The sequence below is a fragment of the Pyricularia oryzae genome, chromosome 5 (genome assembly GCF_000002495.2).
Source record: "Pyricularia oryzae 70-15 chromosome 5, whole genome shotgun sequence".
NCBI classification, from domain to species: Eukaryota; Fungi; Ascomycota; class Sordariomycetes; order Magnaporthales; family Pyriculariaceae; genus Pyricularia; species Pyricularia oryzae.
The window spans coordinates 1,128,820-1,153,766 of NC_017852.1; the positions used below are offsets into that span (position 1 = coordinate 1,128,820).

The following is a 24,947-nucleotide window of genomic DNA, read 5'->3' on the forward strand; positions in this document are numbered from 1 at the left end:
GTAAATTGGAAGTCGATTGAACAGCAGTTGCGTCATTTTCTGGTGATTTTGTTGGTCAGTTAAACTTGGTAAATCCTCCGCGCCGATCTGTAAACTTATATCGACCCTGGTCCGCCCTAGCAACTTTGACCGCTCACCAATGCTCCGTAGACAATTTTGAGCTTGCACTTTTGCCTTGGAGACTCAAATCGTCAAAAAAAGGACATTATATCGCACCCAGGTCATTAAGAGAGCACAGCCGTGGCTGTGCCTTATTTTTTATTTGAAAATTGGAAAAGTGGCTGTATAAGCCGAAAGTGACTATTTTTCGCCCAGAACTGCGTTGAAGCAGTTATCACGATGCCAAACTCCCGCACTATACCCAGTTGCCCTAAGTTGAACAGATTGCAACGCCTTGCCCATGCAGAAATTTTTTTGCTCCCATTTTAAACCCATATTTTCCCTGGACCGATACCATAAGTAAAGCAGAAATAAAAGAAAAGAAAAGAGGTAAACCACACCAGCTGACTTATATGACGACAAAGCACTGCCTCCATCATTCCTGATGTCGAAAGGACCATGTGGTAGGTTGAATCTACACAACGCCAATATATGCCCAAATTCAATGCTGTTGAATGCCCACCATGGTATTAAATCAATATGCCAGCATTTAAATACCGGCGTCGGTGCGCCAGCCCTCAACAGGGAGAGGGAAGGTTTGGCACCAGGACGCAATCTCCTTCTTGAGCTCGTTGATCCTGGAAACCTCGCCCGAAGCAACCTTGGCCTTGAAGTCCTTGAGCTTGTTGGCCTCCTTGGGCAGAGCAGCCTGGACGTCCTTGCAAATCTTGATGCTCTCGTCAATGTATTTGGCGACGCGCTGGAAGTGCTCGACACCAAAGCCACGGCTGGTCATGGCAGGGGTACCGATACGGATACCGCACGGGGTAAGAGCGCTCTTGTCGCCAGGAATGCTGTTCTTGTTGCAGGCGATGTTGATCTGCTCAAGTACAGCCTCAACACGAGCACCATCCAGGGAGTGGGCACGCAGGTCAACCAGGACCATGTGGGAGTCGGTGCCGTCCGAGACGAGCTTGTGGCCAAGCTCCTTGAAGCTGTTCTCCAACGCCTTGGCGTTGTCGACAACCTGCTGCTGGTAGGCCTTGAACTCGGGCGTGGATGCCTGCTTGAGGGCGACAGCCAGAGCAGTGATGGTGTGGTTGTGGGGACCACCCTGGTGACCGGGGAAGACCGAGAAGTTGATGGGCTCCTCGAGGTCGTACATGGTCTCCTTGCCAGTCTTGGGGTCGACGGAACGAACACCCCTGCGGAAGAAGATCATCGCGCCACGAGGACCACGGAGAGACTTGTGGGTAGTGGTAGTAACAACATCGGCGTGGAGGAACGGGGAGGGGATCACACCCGAAGCGACGAGGCCAGAAATGTGAGCAATGTCGACGACCAAGTAAGCGCCAACGAGATCAGCGATCTTGCGCATCCGCGCGTAATCGATCAGGCGGCAGTAGGCAGAGGTACCGGCCACCAAAATCTTGGGCCTGTACAGGACCACGTTCTTCTCGAGCTGGTCGTAGTCAATGATGCCAGTCTCAAGGTCAACACGGTAGGGCATGGTCTCGAAGTAGGTCGAAACAGCCGAAATCCTAGATTCACATGTTAGTCACGCATGTTGCCGCTAACGAGGCACGTCGGTCCTTACTTTCGCTGGGGGGTCTGGTAGCCGTGGCTCAAGTGGCCACCGTGAGGGAGGTCCAGACCCATGAGCCTGCCATGGGGAGGCATAATGGCCTGGTAAACCTGAAGGTTGGCAGGGCTGCCACTCAAGCACTGAACGTTGACACCCCACTTGTCCTCAGTGACGTTGAAGGCAGCAAGAGCACGGCGCTGGCAGAGGAGCTCAATCTCGTCAATGTGCTGGTTGCCACCGTAGTAGCGCTTGCCTGGGTAGCCCTCGGAGTACTTGTTCGACATAGGCGAACCAAGGGCATCGAAGACAGCCCGAGACGTAACATTCTCGGAGGCGATAAGGATGATGGACTCGCGCTGACGCTGGATCTCGTGTTTCTGTTCATGGAGTTAGTAATGAGTCAGTGGTATATGAGGGGCGCCTCGACTTGCCATAGAGGTATGTATATAAGAACTTACCATGATCTCAGCGACCTCAGGGTCGGAGTCGAGAAGAGACTTCTCAAGCATCTGCGTGAAAATACTCCATGTCAGCCCAATGCTATTCTCCCTGATGACTGCAACCATGGGTGGCAACAAACAAACCTCCTTATGAGTAGCCGACAATGCGTAAGTAGCCTCGGCCATGTTTGCGGTTACTGTGAATTGCTCTGGTAATCTGGTGAAAGGGCTGATAAACTGCTGGGGAAGCAAGACTAGAAAGAAACAAAGAACGAAGTTACAACCAAACAGTAGGTGAGTTGGGTATGTCAAGAATATAAGAGGTAGGGGAAGTTTGCGCCGAGAAGAAAATTTATTTCAACCGTCAAGGTGCTAGAAATCTATGGAGGGGCACCCTGCTGCAGGAACAATCCCTCCTATGAGGTCGCCACAGACTGCATAGTGGGGTATGACTCGTTACCAATGACAGTAAAGTTGGTCGCTTAAACCCTGACCCTTAAGAAGCCTAGTCTCCGACGTCGGCCGCCTGTTTCTACCGCAGCAAGTAAAGTTTATGGGAAAGCAGGACCAATAAGTGTTTGTAGCCTGATTAACGACAATACCCCGCGACTCAGCGTGAATTCGGCGGTGCAAGCATTCGAGTGACAAATATTCGGCAACAGCTAATGTAAGAGGTACCTATCCAGGATAGACTTTTAGTCGACGTCGATATTTGACATTGTACCACTTAAAAAATTCACGCGTCTTGTAACAATCGCGCCTACGCCAGCCAGGTGATACGGTTAATTGACATGGAGTGGAGATAAATGTGTTGGACGCATTACCCACTCGCTGCTCGGGCGAATCGCGATCCACCAACGAGTACCGTGCCTTAACTGAGACAGTAATTACCTTGCCTTGTCTACCATGAAGCAGCTTACCTGGTAGGCTTTTTTTTTTCTTCTTTTTTTTTTTTGCCTCTCGGGTCTTGAGAGACAAGTACCCAAGGCGAAATACGCGAGTTTGACCTTGTTACATTGAGTGAATGTAATTCACGTGACACAGACAACGGCAGCTACAAATCAAGAAGTCCCTAGGAGGCTACCTAGGTAGGTGGTAGGTGGTAGAGCGGTACCTAGCTTTTCGTTGTTATGCTCAATTACCGTACACGTATGGATGAGAGCTCTAGGTGGGGGCATTGGGGGCGTCTGCTGAAGCTTCAATGGCGCAGTTTGAGCTTTGAGCTAGGTACAGCTAGCTTATTGCTTTTGGCTTCACAATAGCAACTTCCTTGGCGAGCAGCTGTCGGTGTTCCCTGTCGACTCATGGAGGAGGTATGGTACCTAGATCAGGGTGTGACATGCCATTGACTGATAGGTGTGTTACTTTTGATCCACCACGATGACCAAGCAAAAGCTCATGTCAAGATGTACCTAGGGCAACTCGCTGCCATTTGCAGGGCAGTCGAATCCAGTTTCGGCTGGCCTACTCCAATGGGCAGCTTCAGCCAAATGAAATCCGTCTCAAAGGGGAAGTCAGAGCTCAAAACATGTTAGATTATGTCATCAAAACCTCAGGTCGGAAAGTCCAATCGGGATAAACGGACCGGTCTCAATGGTTGCCACGGCCACCCACTTTTGATTGCCAAGAAGGAGGGGATCCGTTTGGGCTTGCATTCTCCTGCGTCATCTGTAGGAACGGACAGGTCACGGGCGAGGCCCGCCGCGCAACCAAGGGTGGCTGCCTCCACGCCCACTCTTATAACCAGTCATGGGTCTCCGCACCCGCCCCCAGCTTTCATTCTCGCCCGTGTTGCTCTGCTCTCTTGCATCATCAGTCAACCTCCAGCAGCCACAACATCCCCTAATTCATTCAATACATCTGTGACCCGAAGTTTTCCATCAGCTTTGGGTTCACAAATATTTCCTCTTCTCTTTTCATCTTAATCCCATCCGTCTGATATTATTCTGTTCGCAATCCCGATAGCTCCGCGACAAAGCCGCCCATCATGAAGGGAGCTATGATGACAGCAGCTGTGCTGCTTGGCACCGCCGAGGCCGGTGTCCACAAGCTCAAGATGAAGAAGATTCCCTTGGAGGACCAGCTTGTCAGTAGTCTCGTCTCTATTACCAGACTAAGGGCCATCTCTTTGTGGTTCAAGGACAAGAACTAATCAAGGCCTTGCTGTTTAGAAAACCTTCGACCTCAATGCACAGATGCGAGGTCTCGGCCAGAAGTACCTCGGCATCCGCCCTGAATCGCACCAGCAGGCTGTCTTCAGCAATGATGCCGTTCAGGCCAGCGGGAACCACCCTGTGCCGATCAGCAACTTCATGAACGCGCAGTGTAAGCACCTGTTGAGCCCTACTATCCAATCACTCTGCTGTGACACTAGCTGACCCATCTCAATCATGTACAGACTTCTCCGAGATCACCATCGGCACTCCTCCCCAGAATTTCAAGGTCATCCTCGACACTGGAAGCTCTAACCTCTGGGTTCCCTCATCGTCTTGCGGGTCTATCGCTTGTTATCTTCACAACAAGTACGAGTCGTCTTCTTCATCGACTTACAAGAAGAACGGGACCGAGTTTAAGATCCAATATGGCTCCGGCAGCATGGAGGGTTTCGTTTCCAACGATGTTATGACCATCGGAGACCTGAAGATCAAGAACCTTGACTTCGCCGAAGCTACTAAGGAGCCTGGCTTGGCTTTTGCCTTTGGCCGATTTGACGGAATCCTCGGTATGGGTTTCGACAGGCTGTCGGTGAATAAGATTGTCCCGCCATTCTACGCCATGGTCGACCAAAAGCTTATTGACGAGCCTGTGTTCGCCTTCTACCTCGCTGATGAGAAGTCGGAGTCCGAGGTTGTCTTTGGTGGTGTCAACAAGGACCACATCGACGGGAAGATCACCGAGATCCCCTTGCGCAGGAAGGCTTACTGGGAGGTTGACCTCGATGCCATTGCTCTTGGCGACGAGGTTGCTGAGCTCGACAACACCGGTGTGATCCTGGACACCGGCACTTCGCTCATTGCCCTCCCTAGCCAGCTTGCTGAGCTCCTGAACAGCCAGATTGGCGCCAAGAAGGGCTACAACGGACAGTACTCGATTGACTGCGACAAGCGCAAGGACCTCCCGGATATCACCTTCAGGCTCAGCGGGTACGATTTCCCCATCAGCGCCTATGACTACATCCTGGAGGTGTCGGGCAGCTGCATTTCGACCTTCATGGCTATGGACATTCCTGAGCCTGTCGGTCCTCTTGCCATCCTGGGTGACGCATTCCTGCGCCGCTACTACTCCATCTACGACCTTGGCAAGGGAACTGTTGGCCTGGCCAAGGCCAAATAAACAGATGACCTCGAAAGTGTCTTCGATGCGGATGGTTGTCAATTTCACGACCGGAACCATCAAATGAGGGCTTGTACCTTGGTATTCTGTACCTTATGTAGGACTTTTTTTTCTTGTTTGGCAGAGCCTGCATGCACAGGGCCGACTCCAACTAGTTTCTTTTGTGTCTTTTCGCATTTCCTCTACTCAGAGTTTTTGGGTTTCATTGCTTAATCAGGGGACAGATCATTACCAACTGGTCTCATCACACATAACCTCTTCGGTGGAACGGTTTCCTAGTGTACGGTACAGATAGTCACAGAAGAATTTACTGCATATTCGATTGACTTCCCTGAATGATACTTATCAATGTGAATGTGATTCGCACCATGCCGTATTATGCTAGAAAATACGAAAATCCTTTGACAACACAATGACTCTGTTTCTGTACCTACGCAATCGCATCGACGACAACCGGTGATATGGGCAGTAGGTAGTGGTACGATCACGTGCAGTCAGCTGGCGCGCTAGGCCGATTCTGGACTGGCGTGAAAATTAGGCTTGGGTTTCGTGCCGGACTCGCAAGGGCGTGCAAGGTGGTGTAGCCAATCTGACTGACCCTCCCTCTCTGCTGTTCCAGAGCACGTACGTTGGTTGCTTCACTCCCTCAAGAAACCAGCAAGGGAAGGCTTGGAATCAATCGAGATAAAATTACAGATTAGACAGCCTGTCCAAAAATCTTCTTTTTTATTCTTTTTTGGGGTGATGCATCCATTTTTTATGGATCTGGACGACTTAGCTGTCCAAGTTTGACCTCTGTGGATTTCTTAGAGTTATACCAAACTTGGCCCGGACCACCTCTGCACACAGCAGTAGCAAAAGCCCGTCCATCCTCCACCTACCTAGCATCCCTCGCGAACGAACGCGAAGCGCGACGAAAAAAACCACCGCCGGCGAGCAGCAACAAAACCAGCCCACTCCTGCGCCTGCGTTCATCGACCGCATTTTGCGCATCAGCGATTCGGCCCAGCGCAGCCGCGACCACAACTAAATTTTCCCGAGTTCAATCGACAACCGCGATTGACTTTTCGCGGTCTCTGGGACGCTGCCCGCTTTTCCCTCAACCATGGCGGCCGTTGCTCCCGTCCAGGTCAACGGCCTGAGCACCCCGTCGCTGCCTGCATCTCCCGAATCGTCGGCATCGTCGAGCAAAAGGAAGCGCGATGCGAACGATGACGAAGCAGCTCCCAAGTCCAATACACTCGATGAAGTGCAGCCCACGACCAATGGACAGGAGCCCCCAAAACGGGACGAGAGGGAGCTAGTTCGCAATGTTTTCGAGGTCTTGCGCCGGTACGCCATTTTCTAATCGTCTCATCGACTCTATTGATTTGCTCAGCTTTGCTATTCAAGGCTACAATGGCACTTGTTTTTTTTTTTTTTTTGCATCTCCAACCACTTGAAAGTCTGATGTTTGCGTTGTAACCGGACTGCTGACATTCGTTGCCATCTGCACAGCTTCGACGCGAACAACTTGATACTTTATCGACCTATCTCGGAATCATCGTCATCCGGAGAGCCTCAAGCTAAAAGGCAAAAGGCCGATGAGCCTAGCGCCTCGCAGTCGATTCAGGATAAAGCGTCGCGAGGCGATTATGTCAAATTGGACGACTTGGTAGCGGACGTAAAACGTGCAGTGAACGATGCAGTGGAGGCATTGCAGGAAGCAACCTCTAGCGAGGATGCGCAAAACTTCGACGAGCAACTCAACCAGGTTCTCGACTTTAGGAAGAAGGCCCTGGACCTTTACCAGCGCGAGATAGCATACCCTGAGACTCCTTCGCAGGCTAGCCAGCGATTTTCTGGAGAGCAGCCTGAGAGCAGATACGCTTTGTCAGTCTACGGGCTTGCTCCTCACGGCAAGACATTATACACCAACCTGCAACTGCCCGTGAGAACATCAACCAACCCCGAGGGATTATTAAAGTCCATATCGACGGCGAAGCTTCCTCAGGGCATTATCGCAACGAGAGTAACCCCTCACTCTCCGAAGAAAAAGATGAAAAGGGCACCCACTCTAGGGGAGCTTTATCCTCCTGCAGCCAACCTTCCACCTCTGCAGGCGCCCAAATCGAGCAAGAGCACCACTAAGAGCAACGTTCTTGGATTTCACCAGCCTGATCCCGTTTACAAGTGCCCACACAAGGCCGGGCTGACCTACTTTTCCCAGCATGTTGCTGTTGGACAGTGGATTGACTACAGCAATGCGACGCCCTCATCCCACTCGCAGATCAAGACCAAGCAACGAGAGCGAGCGCAAAGCCTGGCTGGACACAAGCCCTCGACTGTGGAACTCGAGATGTCCGAAATGGAAACCCTGTTTCGCAGGGCGTTCACAAGCTTTGCTCCTTCAAAGGACGATACGTCTGCAGTTGTTCCGTCCAATCATGCCAGTCGCATATGGTGGCAGCGTACTGGCCAGCGTCATTTGCAACGGATGGTCGATGCTGAGGAGGGATTGGATGACGCGCCAGAGGAGAGCGCCAACGAGATCCCGCACAATGATGTCGATGTGGATGCGGTTGAAGAGGCTATCCGGAATTGGGACGGGCTAATTGACCCTAGTCTGGAGGACGGTTCCAGCAAAGAATCGAAGCAGGAGAAGAGCATTGACGATAAGCTTATGGAAGCTTCTGACCTCATTGAAACGCTCGCATCGCACCAACGCAATCGCCATCTTGCATTACCGACAAGCAAAGATCGACGATCAACCGACCCTGTTGGTGCGGATATGCTTTATAATGGATCTCTCGTGCAGCAACCAGGTGCCGAGGAAACAGAGGTGTATATGAAACTCAAGAACGCCCTTCTCGACATAATTATTGATCTGCCACCTTATGCTTTGTCGAGGCTTGATGGTGACAAGCTTGGCGACCTTTTCATCAGCACAAAGCTTGAGATCAGGACTGATGTCCGGCAGGGAATCAATGAGGAGGATGAGTCAGTGGTCAAGGCACGCCAGCAGCAGCAGCAACAGCAGCAGCAACAACATATGCAGGCCAACGCTCCTAGACAGCAGCCCCACAGGACACCAAGTGTGTCTGGTGGTGTGCCGTATGTTAACCAGCAATACTACGCCACTCAGAATAGGCAGCCTGCACCCAACGCAGGAGCTCCTCCGTTCTACCAGCAAAGCCCAGTGCGAGCTCAGCCTTCTCCATTGCATCAGAGACCGCCAATGACGAGTGCCATTCCTCCCCAGATGGCCCCACACGCGTCTCATGTACAGCACCGGTCGCATTCACCCCATCCCCAGCACCGATCTTCTTCGTCCCAGCAATACCGCCAGCCCAACGGATACTCGTCAGCGTATGCGCCCCAAAACCCCAAGGCTCCTGCCCCTTATGGACACAATGCCATGCCATATTCCGGCACACCGGGGCAGGGCCAGGCACAACGTATGGCGGCACATCCTGGCTATGCGCATGGTTCCCCGGCAGGCACACCTACTCAGGCACAGCAACCTCAGCGCAGGTTCCCCAGCGGCAACCAGGGCTTCGCCAGTGGCTATCCACCACAACAAGTCCCGCAACCCCAGCACCACCAACCGATGTATCATCAACAGCATGCTGGACAACGGCCCGGATATCCGCAGCAGTATGCCAACGGCCAGCCGAATATGCCACCACGTGCTGCGCATCCGCCTCAACCTACACCTCAGCAGCATCCTTATAGTCCGATGCAGCAACAGCATCACCCACACCCCCAACAAATGGCACAACAACCTCGATTTCCACAGTATGCTGCGTCGCCCGGTCCACAGCCAGGCCAGGGCCATAGATACCCCATGTCAGGCAACCAGGCAATGACGCCCAACGGAGCCCACCAAGGGATGACACCGTCTCTGGGACCTTCAGGCTTTCACACCCACATGTCGGAGTCGCAGCAAAACCAAATAATGGAGCAGTCGCGCCGTTCGGCTCAGCAGCAAATGCAGGGCGGGGGCGGTGTTGGCATGAATGCCGGACTGGCAGGCATCGGGCTCAAGGGCAATTTTGATATGCAAAAGCAGCTTGCGGCTAATCGCGCTCAGCAGCAACACAACCCTGTCATGATGCAGCAGCAGCAACAGCACATGTCGCCGAGCCCAAGGGCGCAGGTTGCAACCCCAGTAGGACTCACTGGTGCGGGTGGACCGTCTCCAGTACCAATGAACGGCATGATGGGCTCCCAGCCAAGGCATAGTTCAAGCTCGGCCAGTTTCCCTCACGCAACTCCATCGCCCGTTCAGATGGGATCTCAGGCCAGGCCTTCCTCTTGAGTGTCTGCGAAGGTGTGTGGTAGAATATGAGTTCAAAGGAGCGGAGTTCCAAAGCAGCAAACCTCCAATTTTGATAGCCTCCCCTTTTGAGTCTGCGATCACAAGGGGGCACCCAGTCCATTTTTGGGTGCGTTCTTTGAGACGCGCTGCGAGATAGCCTGGGGCTCTGTGTTTCTTTAATTTCTTGTTCAACTTTCTCTCTTTTTTATTACTTTTCCTTCTCTTTTGTCAGCTTATTTGGGCGGCGTCACCAAGGGGAAACGTCGGAAATGCAAGTCCTGAAAGGAGACGGCGGATGTGCTTTAATCATATTCCTTTAATCAGTACCGCCCATCATTCCTGAACTACGCTTGATGACAGTTGTCGTTAATAGTTTCTTTTATGCCTGCTTAGACGTGCGCTGCAAATCACATACTGTCGTCGTTTGTTTTTCTGTAGGAGCAAGGCTTACAGCAGAAGGATATGCAAAGTTATGTACAAAAACGAAAATCTAAAGTCACGGTTTCCTACAGATTGCTTCCAGTTGATATTCACTTTATATGAAGACTGCAAGGGAGGTACCTTTTCAGGTATATTTCTACGAGACGCCGGGCCTCGCAGGCGCCATCCGTCCCTGTACCCGGTGTACATCACTGCCGGGAACGTATCTTTGGATACCACCAACGACGTGCTCAAAGTTTACCGTGATAAGCAGCTAGATTGTAGAACAGACGACCCGACAGAGCTAATAGACTCCCTCTGTATCTCTGTATAGTAACCCACGTCAACCCGAACACCACCTCGGCAGTTGACCCACCAGCCGTTGCGCCCCTGCAGGCACTATCCGACCCCCAGAGAGCTCCTGCACACCAGCCTGAGGCCTGTGTGACCTTTTCCCGCTGCCGGCTACCGGCCCATCCGAACCTGATCCTGGAGCAGGACGAGTTTTTCGTCGTGTACGAGCTGACCGAGACGGACCGGACTGTCATCTTTGGGCGCTACGGGGGCTTTTGGTGCTTTCATAACCTCGTCATACTGGGCAGGGTCTCGATCGACTACCTGGGAGATATCCATTGCCCCACCCGCATGACGTTCTTGTCGTACGGTTACCAGGTCGACAAGGCATCTCGGCGGCCTGACGGGGTTTTGCGCTCGTTTTAGATGAGACAATGCATGGGTTCCGAATGCTTTTGGTTTGCGGTGTTCTCTGCATCATGTAAGGCTTTTCTTCGTTACCGCCGGACCAGGCATAAAAGTACATCCTCTTTTACACCATCACGTATCTATCTATGGATCACGTATCTATCTATGGGAGCATCTCGTCCCTGTAAATCTTCTTGTTTTCGTCAAGACTGCCATCGAAATCGGAAACGCCCATTTTGCTATTTAGCTGCAACTGTAAAGGATATGTGTTTGCTAGTAGTAGTGGTGGCATAATGGATCTTCCGCATTCTTTGGTTGAGATCATGTACAGTGTTGACCCTCCTTTTACTCGAAGCCATCCATCTCCAAGATATATTTTACCGCATGCCAATTCTTATATACATTCAACGGGCTTCCTGTAAATCCACGCCCAGTCGTTGTCGGGCTCTTTGGCCCCCGCTATATAACCACTGAAGTTCCAATGCACATTGATCCATCTCATATCTTCTCAGATCTCTGTCCACTCCTGGGAGATATCCATCCGTTGTTTTGGCGGTAATCCTTTGATTGCATTTTTGGTGAAATATATCCTGAAGCCCTTGGGGTGTTTCTTGGCGTCTCAGTAGCAATGATGAGGAGAAGCGTGGAAATCTTAGTAAAAGAACCCATTTTCGCAGCTATTGAAAGTTGCTCAATGATGAAGAAATTTGTTTGTATATTTGAAATATATACAGAGCTTTTGCAAAGGTAAAAGATGCCAGCGTTTCCAAGGGACGAGTAGGAAGGCGTGCAAAAGTACCATGAAAAAGCCCAAGCTGGATAAAAATGCACCGCGGTTTTATGTACTGAATTGCCAGGTAGGGAATGTATAAACATTACCTACTCGCCTGGTCGCATAATATCGCGTAATGTACATCTATGTTAGCTGTTTATTGTAAGTTATTGCACTTATATGTTGTGCGATTTGCAGGACGATAATAATAGACCCCGTGAAATGTTTCTATTAGCAAACATCCAGGGTTTTATTCAAAGGTCATGTGTTGAGACAGGGGACTAAAGAACAATTGGTTCGTTCCAAACCCAACTCAAGATTTGCCCCCTGTTGCTAAGCGACGATGCGATGCAAATAAAATGATGACTATCAGTTCGAACCAGAAAAAAGAGCTTTCAAAAATCCGTGGGGAAGGATAAAATGTGACCCATAGAGACTTTGCGGATGAGGACCATGCCGGCAGCCCGAGGAGCAGGGATGAGGAAAGTAGCTGAGACTATGTTTGGTCACTGGACTCACGTTTACGACTTGAGCTTATATACCTCTCCTTGTAGATGGAACTTCCCCGTCAGGGTTGGCAGAAATGCTGAAGACACGACTCTCTTAAACCAGTTAGTTGGTGATATGCGAGAATGAACGAAGTTGAGATATTATGCATAAAAGTGAAAGGGGTATCTTTTCAATATAACCAAAAGAAAACTATTCATATACAAGAAACTGCACACAAAAAATTACACGCCCCCTCTTGTTGTGGAAGCAGCATCAGTCCAATCCTTCTTGATGTCGACTGGATGTCGACTCTATGTATACACGCCGCAACTCAAACATAACTTCGACGGCGATGAGAATGATAATGATCCACTCGAGCCGTGTCCCGTGCTTCTGCGCTGCCATCTCACGAAGTACAGAGGCCATTTCTTGAGCGTAGTCCATCTTTTCGTTCAAAATGCGGATACGGACACGAATGTCTAGCGACTTGCCAACCTGGTCAAAGTAGCTTTCGAGATTCAGCTCATCCGACCCTCGGTTCTCCCAGAAAATGTCCGGTAGAGAGTCGGTGAGCTCCGAGTAGTGATTGAGCTGCGCGCGCAGACTAAGCAGCTCGCCTGTCTTTTGCAGGATGAAGCGGCGATTATTCAGGCGGAGATCAGACCCCCGCGACAGGTTCTCGGGCAGACGCCGCATCGACTTGAAGTAGTCGGTCAGACACGCCTCGAGCACGGCGAGCTTGGTGCTCTGCGCCAGACCCGACGAGAAAGCAATCTGTGCCAGCGTCGTGTCCAACCGGTCTCCATCACGCAGCTCTCGCCGCGTGCCCAGCACCACCGTATCGTCGCCCTTGACGGCGCTGACCTCTCGGTCAGGGTCTGTGACAAAGTATAGGTCTTCCGTCTCGAGGCTGGCAACGTGCGGTTCCTGGGCGGCTGGGAGGAGCGTCTCGGCGGCCAGCGACTCGACGACCTCGGTCGGCAGCGACCAGGCTACCACGGTGCCCGAGGGGAATACAAAGATGTCGCCCTGGCCCTTGGCGCGCGCATGTACCACTTCCTGTGGCTCGAAGCCGGTGCCCTCGGGGTCGAGCGAGTAACCGTGTGCCGAGAGGATGCGCGTCACGCCGTCCATGTTGAAGCCTTCGGCCACACAGACGGCTGTGACGAGCGACGCGCTGGCATCTTCGCTGGTGTTGGAGAGCGCAGGTTCGTCCGAGGACGCGTGACTCTTGCCGACATATCGTGTGCTCGTTGGGGGTTGCTTCTGGGCCTTGATGGCAATGGCCCGAAGCGGATTCTTACCACGGCCCTTGGTGCGTTTGTTGGTTGCCTTCTTGTTTCCGCCAGAGTGATGTTGTGTCCTGTCAGGGTCTCCGGCTAGAGATTCAGCCGGTCCCCGTTGTTGTTGCTGTTGCTGTCGCGCAAAACTGCAGGTCGAGAACCCGCGCTGACGCTGCAGCGGTGAGGGGGTTTGTTGGCGAAAACATTGTGAGAGGCTGGATTGGCGTACGACACCGTCTAGGCCATTAGGTTGAACGGTTAAGCATCGTCTGAAGCAGGTCGAAAGGCTATGGTGAGGAAATCGCATGATGGAAAGGCTATGGCCCAGCCATTGAGGCCATGTACAGATGAAGATCTATCGCTGTGTTTTGTCGAAATCGGAGGATCTCTGTTTCTTGGGCAAGATGTTAAATCTGCCAAAGGGGGTTTCTATGGTAAATACCAGCTGTGGTTGCATTTCAGATAATGCCAAGGAAGAAAAGCAAGACCGATGTCGCATGGATGCTTGTCAGGTACCCCAGTCCAATTGCTTATCGGCACTTTGATAAGAGATTTTTTTCCTCTTTTTTGCGACAGTGTCATGGAGGTGGAGCATCCCCCACCAAGTCACTTACACAGGGCGACCTGCAGCAGCGTCTACCCCTCGATATGCTGGTAACCTGGGCGCGTCTGCAATAGCTCGCGACTTAAAAGGAGAGAAAAAATATTTCTGGGGTTTCCTCCTGGACACACTTTGTCTAGTCCCTCTTGCTTTTTCTCCAAAGCGTTTAATCAAATAAAGCAGTTTCCGCTTTGAATCATTCTCTTGCAACAAAATAGATTTCTTATCAATCATATACCCTTCAGCGTGAAAAAAAATGTCTTCAACAACTGAGCAGGCGGCGGCGCCTCACCAAACATACGACGTGAGTTCTTTACAATTAGAGTCACAAGATAAATATGATACCCTCAACCAGTGCTTGCTCATGTTATTAACATAATAACCCCAATAATCAGACCATCCTCACTCTTGACTTTGGCTCACAATACACCCACCTCATCACGAGGAGGTTAAGAGAATGCAATGTCTACAGTGAAATGCTGCCATGCACAACCAAGCTCTCAGACTTGACATGGAAGCCCAAGGGTATCATCCTGTCGGGCGGCCCTTACTCCGTCTACGACAAGGACGCCCCGCACGCCGACCCGGCTTTCTTTGACCTCGGAGTCCCCGTCCTGGGCATCTGCTATGGTCTCCAGGAGCTCGCTTGGCGTCTGGGCAAGGACAACGTCGTGGCCGGCACTGAGCGCGAGTACGGCCACGCCGACCTCACCCCGCAGAAGAACAGCCAGGCTGAGAAGCTGTTCAAGGGCATGGGAGACGACTCTCTCCAGGTTTGGATGAGCCACGGCGACAAGCTCAGTCAGCTACCCACCGGATTCCAGACCATTGCGACCACCGCAAACTCGCCATTTGCTGCCATCGCCCACGAGTCCCAGAACATCTTTGGTGTGCAGTTCCACCCAGAGGTGACTCACACCCGCCGCGGCCTGGATCTGCTGCGCAACTTTGCCGTCGGTATCTGCGGCGCCCAACAGAACTGGAACATGCACAACTTCATCGAACAAGAGATTTCCCGCATCCGAAATCTGATCGGCGACAAGGCTCAGGTTATTGGTGCCGTGTCGGGTGGTGTTGACTCTACTGTTGCCGCCAAGCTGAGTGCGTATCCCTGAACCCTGAATTCAGTCATCACCTTCTTATGCTGTTTCCTCGCATGCCTTTATATGCCTTCAGTGGGTGTCTTATGCTGACCAGTCTCCCCTTTCCAGTGAAGGAGGCAATTGGCGACAGGTTCCACGCCGTACTTGTGGACCAGGGTGTCATGCGCCACAATGAGTGTGCCGAGGTCAAGAAGGCACTCCAAGACCACCTCGGAATCAACCTTACGGTTGCAGATGCCTCGGAGCGGTTCCTTTCGGGCCTGAAGGGCGTTGAGGACCCGGAGCAGAAGCGCAAGTTCATCGGCAACACCTTCATCGACATCTTCGAGGAGGAGGCCATCAAGATCGAGAAGGCGGCCGAGAACACGCCCAACGCCGGTAAGGTCGAGTGGTTCTTGCAGGGCACCCTGTACCCCGACGTCATCGAGTCCATCTCATTCAAGGGCCCGTCTGCCACCATCAAGACTCACCACAACGTTGGTGGTCTTCCCAAGAGGATGATGGAGGGCCAGGGCCTCAGGCTGATCGAGCCCCTGAGGGAGCTTTTCAAGGACGAGGTCCGTGCCATGGGCCGCGAGCTTAAGATTAACGAGGAGCTCGTCATGAGGCACCCTTTCCCCGGCCCTGGCATTGCCATTCGTATCCTGGGAGAGGTTACCCGCGAGCGTGTTGAGATCGCCCGCAAGGCCGACCATGTTTTTATTAGCATGATCAAGGAGGCTGGCATCTACAACGAAATCAGCCAGGCGTATGCCGCGCTTGACACGAGCAGGGCAGTTGGTGTCATGGTAAGATCCCGCACAAGAATCGTTTCTCCTGGAGTTCACTTGAGCGCTTGTACTAACACACCATTTGATAGGGCGACAAACGCGAGTACGGATACATTGTCATTCTCCGTGCGGTTGTCACCACCGACTTCATGACTGCCACCGTCTACCACATGAAGCCGGAGCTTCTTGACAGGATCTCGACCCGTATCGTCAACGAGGTCGACGGTGTGACTTGCGTGACGTACAACATCACCAGCAAGCCTCCTGGAACGATCGAGATGCAGTGATGACGGTAAACACGGATATTAAGGGGGGATGTTTTGGGTGGAGTTTTTCTTTTGGAGTTAGTGCTGGGATTTATACTAGATTAAGGGGCTCTCAGACAGCTGATGGGTTAAAAAGTGAAAACAAACACTTACGCGGGAGTAAATATTCATGATTGAATTGATGAACTTGGGACAATTAATGAATTGAATTGTTGAAGTCGGTGTAAAGTTACAGTATAGTCTGGATTCCCGCTTTGTTTGTCCTCTAATTACCGACTGCTGCCACCCTGGTAGGCCCCACTAGCCATGACGGAGTACTGTAGCATCAAATAGCACTGTAATCAATGTATTGCTTACCGACTAAGCAAGTTCCCCACCAAGATTTAATCCTCAAATCGTCAACGACGTGGCCATTGCTACAACCTGAACAGCTATACGTATATTCTACACTGCCACCCAACGACAATCGCACCTGCCACAATGGAGGATCCCTTGCAGGAAACGCGAGTCTACGACTTCATCGAGGACAAGCTGCAGTCCACGACCGACCTCGACCACCTCGACAGCCTGCTAGCCAGCGTGGAGCACCAGCGAACGCAGCTCCAGACGCAGCTTGACGATGCGACGCGCGAGCTCGACGCCGCCCGGCGCTCCGGCGGCGACCGGCAGGAGGCGCTGGCGCGTCAGATCGACGACTTTGAGCAGCTGCAGCGCAGCATCGACGTGCGGCTGCAGATCGTTTCGGCGTCGGACGCGCCCGACGAGGCCATCCGCCGCCTCGAGCCGCCCATGCACCAGCTGCACCGTGTCAAACTCGCCCGCGACTACCTTCAGCTGCTGCACGATGTCGAGGCCCTGCGCCGCGAGGCCCGCGACCACCTCCCCGCCGACCCCAAGGCCGCCCTGCTGCCCTACTCCCGCCTTAAGCAGCTCTCGTCCCGCCTAAGGGAGCTGCAGGGGACGGCGGACGGCGCGGCTACTCATCTTGTTGCGCATGTGGCTGGCGTCACGGATGTACTGTGGGACGAAATGAAGCAGATCATGTCGGATGAGATGAAGGCCCTGCTTGCGGCGAGGAGGTGGCCCGCCGAGGTCCAGCCGGATCTGGTTGTTGATGAGGAGTGGCGTGGGTGCTTTGAGAAGCTGCTGGATCTGCAGGTTCCAGAGGTGCTGTACTCACCGCCGGATGCCGTTCTGCCGCTACTTCCTATCGATGTAATGGCTCAGATATGGGTCAAGGAGTTCCGCTTCCACTTTCTCAGCGATGGCCGCCCGACCAGCAACAATCGCTTGATCGGCCAGCATTGCTTCCCCTGGGTTATCCGGCTTGTGTCGACGTGGGAGGATTTCTTCAGGGAGAACTTTGGCCACTCTCTCGCCTCTAGGTTCATCGAGACCAGCGTGTCCTCCAAGATGATCTACCTGGATCCCGTCTGCGCACTCATCACGAGTCTCCTCCCAGTGCTGAGGGAAAAGATTATGGCCGCTGCCGAAGAGGCAGTACTCGACCCTAGCTTCCTCAGCAGCTTCATGACGCAGCTGATGGGCTTCGACGACGAACTGAGGACGCGATTCGGGTACGACGGCGGTGGCGGCGACAGTGACTGGGACGGGCTGACGGCCGAGGTGCTCAATCTCCACTTTGCAAAATGGCTGCAGGCCGAAAAGGACTTTGCCCTGGAGCGTTTCGAGGGTATCATGGACTCTGCAGACGCCAGAAAGATTGATTACGACTACGGCGGGCCGGGCAAGACCAAGCCCACATTCGGCGCCGTCCGCGTGTCTGATCTGCTCCGATCAGTGACGAGCCAGTACGAACGTGTCAGGAGGTTCTCGCATAAGTTGCGATTCCTCATCGATATCCAAGTGGCCATCCTGGACGACTTCCACGACCGTCTCCGGGGCTCGCTTGAGTTTTACTACTCGCTGACCTCAACCGTGGGACGAACTCTGCACGGCGCGACTGCGCAGCAGCTTGCATCCCTCGAGGGTACCGGAGCTCTCGAGACGTTGTGCAAGGTGTATGGCAGCGCCGACCATATTGCAAATGTTCTAGAGGACTGGAGTAACGAGGAGGTACGTGTGGTGCTCCTGTAACATTGCGTAACTGGCTGCCGAGACGCATCACAAAATAATGGTCGCTCTACCATAAACTTCTCTTGAATTTGAAACTAATCAAACTCCGGTTTTCACCATAGTTTTTCGTTGTATTTTGGGAAGAGCTGCAGGCTCGAGCCAAAGAGTCAGAAGACCAAGAGAACCTGGCCGGTGGCCTCAGCTACGAGAATGTCAAGGACAAGACATCAGCATCTATCGGCGACGACGGCGATGGGGGCGTAATCTTTGACGAGACCATCGCGGCTTACAGTGCACGCCGCAAGGCTGCCCGGGATTTCCTCGTCTCCGCCCTGGTAGACTCCCACCAGGAGGCCTTCCGCCCTTATCTCAAACGCACCCAGTGGACTACCATTAGCGATGACCCGGTCCAGGCTGATCCCTACCAGCTCCCAATCACTGCGGAGCTGGATGAGCCGCTACGGGTTAGTTTCCTTGCAACCCGACATTCTCATCGCTGAGTCTGCTCTTTTGCTAACGCACTCCTTTCAAACTTCCTGCAGATCCTGAAGCGCAACCTTGAATTCCTTAACCGGGCCCTCAGCACAGCCGCATTCCGGCGCGTCTGGCGCGATGCATTGGACAAACTCGACGAGACGCTGTGGCACGACGTGCTGACCCGCCACAGCTTCACTGCATTTGGCGCCGCGCAGTTCATGCGAGACCTGCACGCGGTCGTGGCGCTGGTCGAGCGCTACATCCCCGAGGGCAGCGGTGTGGCGCTAGCGAGGGTGCAGGAGGGGGTCAGGCTGCTGAACCTGCCGATGGAGGCCGATGCGTCGGGCAAAGCGGCTGCGGTCACACTGAGGCAGGCGAGCGATCGCGTGTTCAAGGACAATGAGGAGGCCAAGAGGCTCTTGGCGGAGCTGGGAATCGACTTGCTCAGCCCGACGAACGCGAGACATATCCTTCAGCGGAGGGTAGAGATGAGCGAGTAAATAGACACTGTATTATTCTGTCATCACAATATACATGTTGGATTTTCTGTGACAATATATTCAACGCCCGAGAATGCCGATTTTAAAAGCCACAGTAATTCAAACCGGATGAACCTGGGGAAATAACAAGTGATATATGTGCGCTAAAAGACGAAGCCGTGTAATCTAATCAGGCCTGGGATTCCAACCGACGTTTTGATAAAAACAAACAAATATATATAAAAGCCAGACATCCCTCCCCGAAACGCCTCAGAACGCTCAGTTCATTGCCCTCATGGCCATCTCCACCACGGCAAACGTCCCCGCGCTGACGGGCATGGCCCTGAGCAGCGTGGGGAAGATGCCCTTCCAGAAGCCCCTCAGGCCCTCGGCCCTGAAGGTCTGGGCGAAGCAGTCGCGCATGCTCTTGTACCTGGCGTGCTCGCCGAAGCCGTCCGTCTGCATCTTGGACTTGACCACGTCGAAGGGGTAGCTGGCGAGCCAGAGAGCCTCGCCGGCCAGGCCTCCGTAGAAGGCGACCTTGTAGCTGGGCACCTCCTTGCGCGAGATGTTGTTCCTGGCCGCGTCGCGGTTCATCATCCACTCAAAGGCCAAGAACCAGCAGCCGTAGGCCTGGGCCTCGCGCAGGATAGTGACGGCCTCGCCGCGGTACAGGCCGGGGAGGATGCCGCCGGCCGCGACGCCCATCTTGCGCGCGCAGTCGATGGGCCCGTTGTACAGCCGCGCGGCGCCGTGCGGTTGCGTCTGCAGCCGGATGCGCACGTGCTCGATGGGTCCGGATATCACCGAGTTGGCCACTCCCGCAAACGCGCCCGCCGCGTAGTACTGGCCGTAGCTGAGGGGTGGCGGCGTGGCGGCGCCGGCGGCGGCGAGCACGGCATCGCCCGGGTACAGGTCGCGGGCGTTGCGGGCCTCGAACCACCGCCGGGCCTGGTGGAAGGCGCCAAACTGGACCGACACGCAGGCGCCGATGCCGATCAGCGGCGTGAGCGTGCCCTTGTAGAAGGCGAGCGCGCCCTCGTTCTTGTAGATTGACGTCGCGGCGGCGAGGGCGGACGGGTAGGTCGTCGTGGTCTGCAGGCGGACTTTGACAATGTCGAATGGTTGGCCTGCATGTGGGGTTATGGTTGTTAGTAAAACGTTTGGAATGGTCGTTAGACCGTTTTTGTTTCTTCTTTTTCTCTTGTTTCTTTTTCTGTTTGCTCCTTCTCAAAACTCACCAATGAGCACCTGCGCAATGCCACCGGCCGCACCAGCAGCCAGATCCTTGGCCGTTTGCAGCGCGCCACCGCCGTGCGTTTCTCCGTCGCCTGCCATCTCTACTCTTTTCACTTGCAGCTAGGGATGAAAAGGTCTATCGGAAATAACACGTTCTGGTCTCTTTCCTACTCAAAGCTCGCCGCACCTTGTACAAAGGACACAAACGGCCAGCCCCGCCCCCGCCTGGTGGTCAATTGACCGAGCCGAGCTTGAAGTTTATGTTTGTGTTTTGAATCCCGTCTTTGTCGTTTCGCTTTATATTAGGATTCGGAACTATTAAGTAAAACAAAATTGTGATGTGTTGTTCAGAACGAGTCAAAAGTCAGCAGATTTCAAGTCCCTTGTTCGAAAGGAAACTCTCGGCATTCGAGGAGGGAAGCTCGAGAATTATTATTAAATCTCGCCGTCATCGGAGCTATCAAAGAACGGCGCAGCGGTCAGAGCTGTGGTGGGGCCGATAAGCGTCCCTTGCAGATGACATGCTGCTAGCCGCAACGGCACATTGGTAGCACGTAAAGATAGGAGATACAGGGGCCAGTGGGTATGCCGATGGTAACCTAGCTTTTACGGAGTAAATTGTAGGTTCCCTGCGTATATGACGATCCTTCTCTGCTGCTGAATTTGCAACGGTTTTCCATACAACACCCTATAACCAACGCCAGATTGTAGCCATGTTAGTCCATTCAGTTCACTATACTATCTATCACATATGGCCATAAACAGTGGATATACGGGATCCCATCCGCTCTCCCCTAGTCAAACCAGTGAGAGCATAGTCTTCACTACCGAAGAACAGTAAGACCGCGGTGACCCATATTCCTGGCCAGTCGTTGGCAGCGGCTGCTTGTTTCACAACAGTAATTATGGCCGAGGTTGGAGCCATCAAGCTGATGAATGAAATGGTTTTTCATGCACAGAAAGTCGACGCCCTGAGGTACAGTCAACTCAAAGAAGTATAGAAATCTCAAAGCCCCATTTGATCCGGTGATATTTAATTCTTTGTTTATTTATATAATTCAGCAGACATTTGTTCAAAACTGCTTCCAGTTCAAAGCAGCTTGAGAATTCCATATTTGGTTCGCTTTATGGTTGCCTAAACTACAGAACAATAGAAGACGACACTAAACGAGGTTTTCCGCCTTGAGGAAAACAGGATCTTGTGCTGGCAACTTCCCTTTGGTGATTTCAGATTTCTCACATCTGGAACTTCAGCCGGCTTTCCAGTTGCTGAAGAGGTCTATTCAACGGTTGCTTGCGATCACTACGTTGCCGTGTCATATTGCTGGACCGCAAAGAAAAAGGATGAAGATGGGAACGAGATTCCAGCACCCGTCGGCAAAAGTGAAGTTCGAAAATTCAACGGCATCGTTCGATCAGCAAGGGCTTTAGACGACGTCCTCATCTTGTCCCTGGAAAGCTAGCTAGCTACGTTTGATATACAAGAGTGTACTTTTCTTGATATCGCTATTTCGCCGTTCTGGTCGTATCTCAATATTAATTGGAGGTAGGTAGCTACTTCAGAATTTTCAGGGTTGTGTGGTTTCCATTTTCATATAACATTTTTGCGTTTTGTTTTGTGCAAGCTTCACTTGGGACCCCTCCATTTTCCCTATTAATATTCCAAGCCCCAGAAACACCTCAACCAAAAGAAAGCCCAACATCATATTATATCGCACCAGCCTTTTCCAAAGAGAGTGCAATCCACTGGGCGCGTCGAGAACTGGTTCGCCGCCTGTCGCTGCGCCCCTTTGGTCTTGTTGTACCGACAGCACTCGCATAGCTTATTCTTTGCACTGTTTGCACTAAGTACCTGCAACAATACTTGCTTGCAATCCTGCCGCCGCAGAGCATCTCCTTGTCCTTCCGGTCAGAATGGCTCGCTGCCGAAGATACTTGTACTACGTCCTGGTGGATTGTACGGAATGGCAGTCTTCCGGGGGTCTTTGGCATTGTAAATAGGCATGCCTCGGTGAATTGTGTATATATGTCTCCCCAGCGCATCCGAATGCGAGAAAACTGTAGGATCGCTGCAGTAAGGGCACTGGTATGGTTTCCTATTAATCTCCTCCTGGCGGATCCTTGCGTTTTGTTCCGCTTTTATACGTTTTTTTCTCTCCTTCTCTGTTTCTGTGCTGCTGCTACCACCGGAGCGTGCCTCGAGTCTGCCAGTCTCAGCAACGCTGTCGGGACTGTTGGTAGTGGGACTGCCAGAGAAGCCTCCCTGGGTTTGGTCCACATCGCGGCTGTAAACTCTGGAGCCGGTGGAGGTGGGAAGGGCGCTGGCACAGGTGGCGAGCAGGGCCATGAGCTGGGCGATGCGAAGTATTTGCATCTTGGATTGGTAATTTGGCGAAGATAGTATAAAAAAAAGGAAATCCAAAGCTTTTTATCAACCAAAAGAAAGGCACTCAAAGAGGGTATGAAGGATGGCTTAAAGAATGACCTCAAGAAATGCCAAGAAGGAGTGACAGCACACAAGGTGACAAGGAAGAAGAGCGAGTATAAGAGCATATTCGAGGGCAGACGCATACCTAGTTATAAACACTATTGTCAACTTGACCTCAACGCAATCATCTTTGGTAAATACAAGCACCGCACTACTCAGTTTAACGTACCAGGTTATCACTAGTTTTGATAAAGGTTTGTAAATCACGACGTATAGCTTTGTGCCAAAAATAACCATCGGCATTATAAATTTTATTGCAATTGCGGTCCACGTCTAAATTCAGCAACAATTGGCCTGCTTTATCTACACTTGTATTTCGTTAAAAAGGGGGCATTTTTTATGCGATCATTACATGTACGAAAACTTACTCGGGTTAAAGGGCCAGGATCCAGGCAGGCCCTGGGAATCGAACAAGCTAGATAGGGTTAATCCTAGCCTCGGGCCCAGCCGTGTGTATATCTATCTACAGGCCTCTTTGAGCGGGATTGAACCAGTAGATTTTCCCGTCTCTATGGATCAATTCATCTACACTATATGTGCCGTGTTCCGATTTTTTATATAATATATTACAAGTGCAATAGGTAAAATGTCGAAAAGCGTCACAATTGGGAACCGACGACGTGTTTGAAACTGCAGATACTGCTATATCTTTGGCATATCTGGTCCCATTACTGGGAACATTTGTGACCACAGGGAGTAACAGCGCCAGCTTTTCTTTCAAGGCTTCAAATCCCAAATCGTTGATTTTGCTCAAACACCAAGTCGCGCGAGTGTCACTGCAGAGGCGATACATTTTCTGCTGGTTACCTGTACATTAAACCGCATGCCATTCATTAACAAGCAAGGATGGATCTGTTGGTATGCCGATTCTAGCCTGGCTTCTAATTGATGATAGGCTTTTCTGTTGCTACATCTTACATTGATTTTTTTATTACGCTTTGTAAAAGCAACAGCAAGGATCGGTTGTAAAAGCGATCGATACTAGGACGCAGCTAACTCAGCTCCATTAATTGCCACATACGGCCATTCAAACTGGAATATACAACGGGACTCCCTCCGCTGGCCAATGGTTGCCTTTGACTTTGCGCCTGCTTGAACTTGGCCTTGTAAGCTTTTGTGTAGCGTTTTGGGGTTACGTTTGCTATTCACACACCCAGACGCCCAAGGTTAAGGGGGTTGAAGTAAAAAAAAAAGCCTAGCATGGGAATCGTCGTCTCGTACATTCACATGGGATTACAATATCAAAATAGCCCCTGTTCGCCTGCCTTGGGACTCTGTTTTCTGAGCAGGATTGGGCGTCCTGACAATGAACCGGCGAGTTTTAGAACAGGGTGAATTATTATATAGTATAGAGAATCCAGGGAAGGGTGAACGAAGTCCTCAATCATCGCATCTACGCGTCGCGGCTCCTCCACCACCGTTTTTCGGACCTCGCCAAACCACTCGACTTTTTTCGGGTCTTTTTTTTTCTCTTCTGTTGAACTGTATCCCGTAATTTTCAAGACTATGAATCTGAATATGCGCTCCGATAGTTTAAAATGCAAATGCTGTAAATGATCCAAAACCAATGCCTCAACTCCCAACACAAAAGTCACCCACCACCACCCACTTTAACTGTATATGGTTTTCCCCTAAAGTACTCGAACACATGTATTGATCCAGCCTTAATTCAACAACCCAACTTCCCTGGCTCCGCCCGCCGGTTCCCGCGCCCCGACCGGCAGGTTGCCGTGGCCCTGGGAGTTCCAGCACGATGACAAGACCAGCTCGTGGCTGAACCCCGCCAAGCTCGACCTCTTCAAGACGCACGGCACACTCGAAGGCAACATCTACGATGGCTGCGGCGAGGGGGCCTACTGCTTCGTGGAGGACAAGACCGTGCATGGAGACTCCTACTGGGTGAATTATACCGTCGGCAAGGTTGGCGGTCCAGGTCGTCCAGAGGAGGCCCCAGCCCCCGGCGCATGAAATCCTGTGGGGACCGAGGCCAAAGGGCTATGAGAATGATCGGTGCCCTCACGTCCT

General features: G+C 52.2%; 10 protein-coding genes across 10 annotated transcripts; 6 read left to right on the forward strand and 4 right to left on the reverse strand.

Annotated features, from left to right (window-relative positions):
* Positions 1-208: 208 nt before the first annotated feature.
* On the reverse strand, positions 209-2,527 carry MGG_00923 (serine hydroxymethyltransferase). Its single transcript, XM_003717988.1, has 4 exons — positions 2,269-2,527; positions 2,143-2,193; positions 1,697-2,061; positions 209-1,640 (listed from the first exon to the last, which is right to left on the reverse strand). Exons 1-4 carry the CDS (start codon positions 2,308-2,310, stop codon positions 650-652), a joined length of 1,449 nt encoding a protein of 482 aa, XP_003718036.1. The 5' UTR covers positions 2,311-2,527; the 3' UTR covers positions 209-649.
* Positions 2,528-3,913: 1,386 nt separating this feature from the next.
* Positions 3,914-5,783, forward strand: MGG_00922 (vacuolar protease A). Its single transcript, XM_003717989.1, has 3 exons — positions 3,914-4,210; positions 4,296-4,449; positions 4,523-5,783. Exons 1-3 carry the CDS (start codon positions 4,112-4,114, stop codon positions 5,455-5,457), a joined length of 1,188 nt encoding a protein of 395 aa, XP_003718037.1. The 5' UTR covers positions 3,914-4,111; the 3' UTR covers positions 5,458-5,783.
* Positions 5,784-6,562: 779 nt separating this feature from the next.
* Positions 6,563-9,757, forward strand: MGG_11470 (uncharacterized protein; the record flags this gene model as incomplete). The annotated part of the gene is made up of 2 exons (XM_003717990.1): positions 6,563-6,789; positions 6,955-9,757. 2 exons carry the CDS (start codon positions 6,563-6,565, stop codon positions 9,755-9,757), a joined length of 3,030 nt encoding a protein of 1,009 aa, XP_003718038.1.
* Positions 9,758-10,296: 539 nt separating this feature from the next.
* MGG_11471 (uncharacterized protein) lies at positions 10,297-10,897 on the forward strand (the record flags this gene model as incomplete). The annotated part of the gene is made up of 2 exons (XM_003717991.1): positions 10,297-10,372; positions 10,512-10,897. 2 exons carry the CDS (start codon positions 10,297-10,299, stop codon positions 10,895-10,897), a joined length of 462 nt encoding a protein of 153 aa, XP_003718039.1.
* Positions 10,898-12,245: 1,348 nt separating this feature from the next.
* Positions 12,246-13,921, reverse strand: MGG_00920 (YagE family protein). The gene has a single exon (XM_003717992.1). The coding sequence runs from the start codon at positions 13,728-13,730 to the stop codon at positions 12,414-12,416; it is 1,317 nt and encodes a 438-aa protein (XP_003718040.1). The 5' UTR covers positions 13,731-13,921; the 3' UTR covers positions 12,246-12,413.
* Positions 13,922-14,036: 115 nt separating this feature from the next.
* Positions 14,037-16,522, forward strand: MGG_00919 (GMP synthase). Its single transcript, XM_003717993.1, has 4 exons — positions 14,037-14,328; positions 14,420-15,125; positions 15,236-15,915; positions 15,987-16,522. Exons 1-4 carry the CDS (start codon positions 14,281-14,283, stop codon positions 16,182-16,184), a joined length of 1,632 nt encoding a protein of 543 aa, XP_003718041.1. The 5' UTR covers positions 14,037-14,280; the 3' UTR covers positions 16,185-16,522.
* Positions 16,523-16,543: 21 nt separating this feature from the next.
* Positions 16,544-19,324, forward strand: MGG_00918 (RINT-1 family protein). The gene is made up of 3 exons (XM_003717994.1): positions 16,544-18,239; positions 18,362-18,703; positions 18,782-19,324. Exons 1-3 carry the CDS (start codon positions 16,644-16,646, stop codon positions 19,214-19,216), a joined length of 2,373 nt encoding a protein of 790 aa, XP_003718042.1. The 5' UTR covers positions 16,544-16,643; the 3' UTR covers positions 19,217-19,324.
* Positions 19,230-20,835, reverse strand: MGG_00917 (carrier protein YMC1). The gene is made up of 2 exons (XM_003717995.1): positions 20,437-20,835; positions 19,230-20,325 (listed from the first exon to the last, which is right to left on the reverse strand). Exons 1-2 carry the CDS (start codon positions 20,531-20,533, stop codon positions 19,475-19,477), a joined length of 948 nt encoding a protein of 315 aa, XP_003718043.1. The 5' UTR covers positions 20,534-20,835; the 3' UTR covers positions 19,230-19,474.
* A 1,508-nt stretch (positions 20,836-22,343) lies between these two features.
* On the reverse strand, positions 22,344-22,808 carry MGG_00916 (uncharacterized protein; the record flags this gene model as incomplete). The annotated part of the gene is made up of 1 exon (XM_003717996.1): positions 22,344-22,808. The coding sequence occupies one exon, from the start codon at positions 22,806-22,808 to the stop codon at positions 22,344-22,346; it is 465 nt and encodes a 154-aa protein (XP_003718044.1).
* A 1,681-nt stretch (positions 22,809-24,489) lies between these two features.
* MGG_14648 (uncharacterized protein) lies at positions 24,490-24,890 on the forward strand (the record flags this gene model as incomplete). Its single annotated transcript, XM_003717997.1, has 2 exons — positions 24,490-24,572; positions 24,647-24,890. The coding sequence occupies 2 exons, from the start codon at positions 24,490-24,492 to the stop codon at positions 24,888-24,890; spliced, it is 327 nt and encodes a 108-aa protein (XP_003718045.1).
* Between the last annotated feature and the right edge of the window lie 57 nt (positions 24,891-24,947).